Source organism: Coptis chinensis, chromosome 6 (genome assembly GCF_015680905.1).
Source record: "Coptis chinensis isolate HL-2020 chromosome 6, ASM1568090v1, whole genome shotgun sequence".
Taxonomy (NCBI): Eukaryota; Viridiplantae; Streptophyta; class Magnoliopsida; order Ranunculales; family Ranunculaceae; genus Coptis; species Coptis chinensis.
In genome coordinates this window covers 85,623,401-85,624,741 of record NC_141461.1, presented here as the reverse complement: position 1 = coordinate 85,624,741, position 1,341 = coordinate 85,623,401, and the positions used below count along the sequence as shown (strand labels likewise).

Genomic DNA, 1,341 nt, shown 5'->3' with positions numbered 1-1,341 from the left:
AATCACTGATCAATTGTGAAACAATCTTATTAGTCATCTTTGAAAACAGTTTGTAGGCTGTATGTGCATCATGCATGGATTTAAGGATAAGAAATGTCAGTGTATATAATTTAAGGTTAATTTGCTAGAGGGTTGATCACTTGATTGTGTTTTGAGTTATGACACAAGGCACACTACAGGTAACAGTTCTGATTTATAATTTGCGTCCTATTGGATGTGGTGTTTCTACTGGTGAGCCTTCTGTCCAGTTCTAATTTGTTATTGGAAAATATGAAATTTTCTATATCTGAAGGTGTTAGGTGGTACCAATGTTTTTTCTGGTTTTCGTCAAAGGTCGTTTTCTGTACATAGAAAGGCTAGTTCTTTAGAAAAATTATAGTCTCGAAAGTAAGAACAGAACAATTCCTTTTTAGGATATTAACATCCAATACTCTGAAAATGTATAACCAGAAAAGTAATCTCTCTGATAAAATCCATTTCGAATGTCTAAAGATGCAGATAAACAAGAACTAGCACACCACTGTTGTCTCAATCTAAGGGAAGTACACAGGCCAATTGAAGTAGTATGATTCCCGTAAGTCCTTGTCCATGTACTGGTTCCACTTGAACTGATATGGCTGCCCCTTCTTCAGTGCTTTCTTCAAATGGTGCTGCTCAAATAGCATTGCTCGGTCATGCCAGTTGTACTGGTTGGAGAGTTGCCACATGTAAGGATGGAACCAAGAGATTGCAAAGAAGGCAACTGAACCGATCCATATATTCATGAACCGTTCTGGATCTGTGTGTGGAACCCCCAGGTCACCTTGGTAAGCATTTCCAAAGAACCTCTCCATTTTTTTCTACTTCCTCGTTTCTCACTTCACTCTCGTTTTCTGTACATACATGTTTTGTATTTGGTTTTATATTAGTTCACCTTACTGTCATGATGCTAATAATTGCCTTTGGATTTTTTTTACAGCAAGGCATATCTTATATGAGAAACAAGGAAAGATCAATGAAGCATACAAGAAGCTACAAGATGGTTGGCTAAACAACGGAGACAAGGTTCCTCTCTATACTAAGTGGCGTTGGCAACCCAAAGATTGTAACTTGCCGTGTACACAAGCTTCCTCCTTTTTTATAAGTTTGACTGTGTTAATTTTCTAGTCTTATGTTTGAATGTTGAAATGGGAGATTTTGTTTCATTTCTGAATTTATTAAACAAGTTGTATAGTATTTGATACAATGCATCTCCAGAAGTTGTATAGTATTTGGCTGTGTTAATTCATCTCTAGTGTACAGTATTTGATATATTTGCTAAACTGAAAGGTATATATACGGGAATCCAGAAGTTCCAAAAGT

At 36.3% G+C, this 1,341-nt stretch overlaps 1 protein-coding gene across 1 annotated transcript; it reads right to left on the bottom strand.

Annotated features, from left to right (window-relative positions):
• Positions 1 to 316: 316 nt before the first annotated feature.
• LOC147495027 (uncharacterized) lies at positions 317 to 833 on the bottom strand. Its single transcript, XM_086566325.1, has one exon. The coding sequence runs from the start codon at positions 831 to 833 to the stop codon at positions 534 to 536; it is 300 nt and encodes a 99-aa protein (XP_086422451.1). The 3' UTR covers positions 317 to 533.
• Between the last annotated feature and the right edge of the window lie 508 nt (positions 834 to 1,341).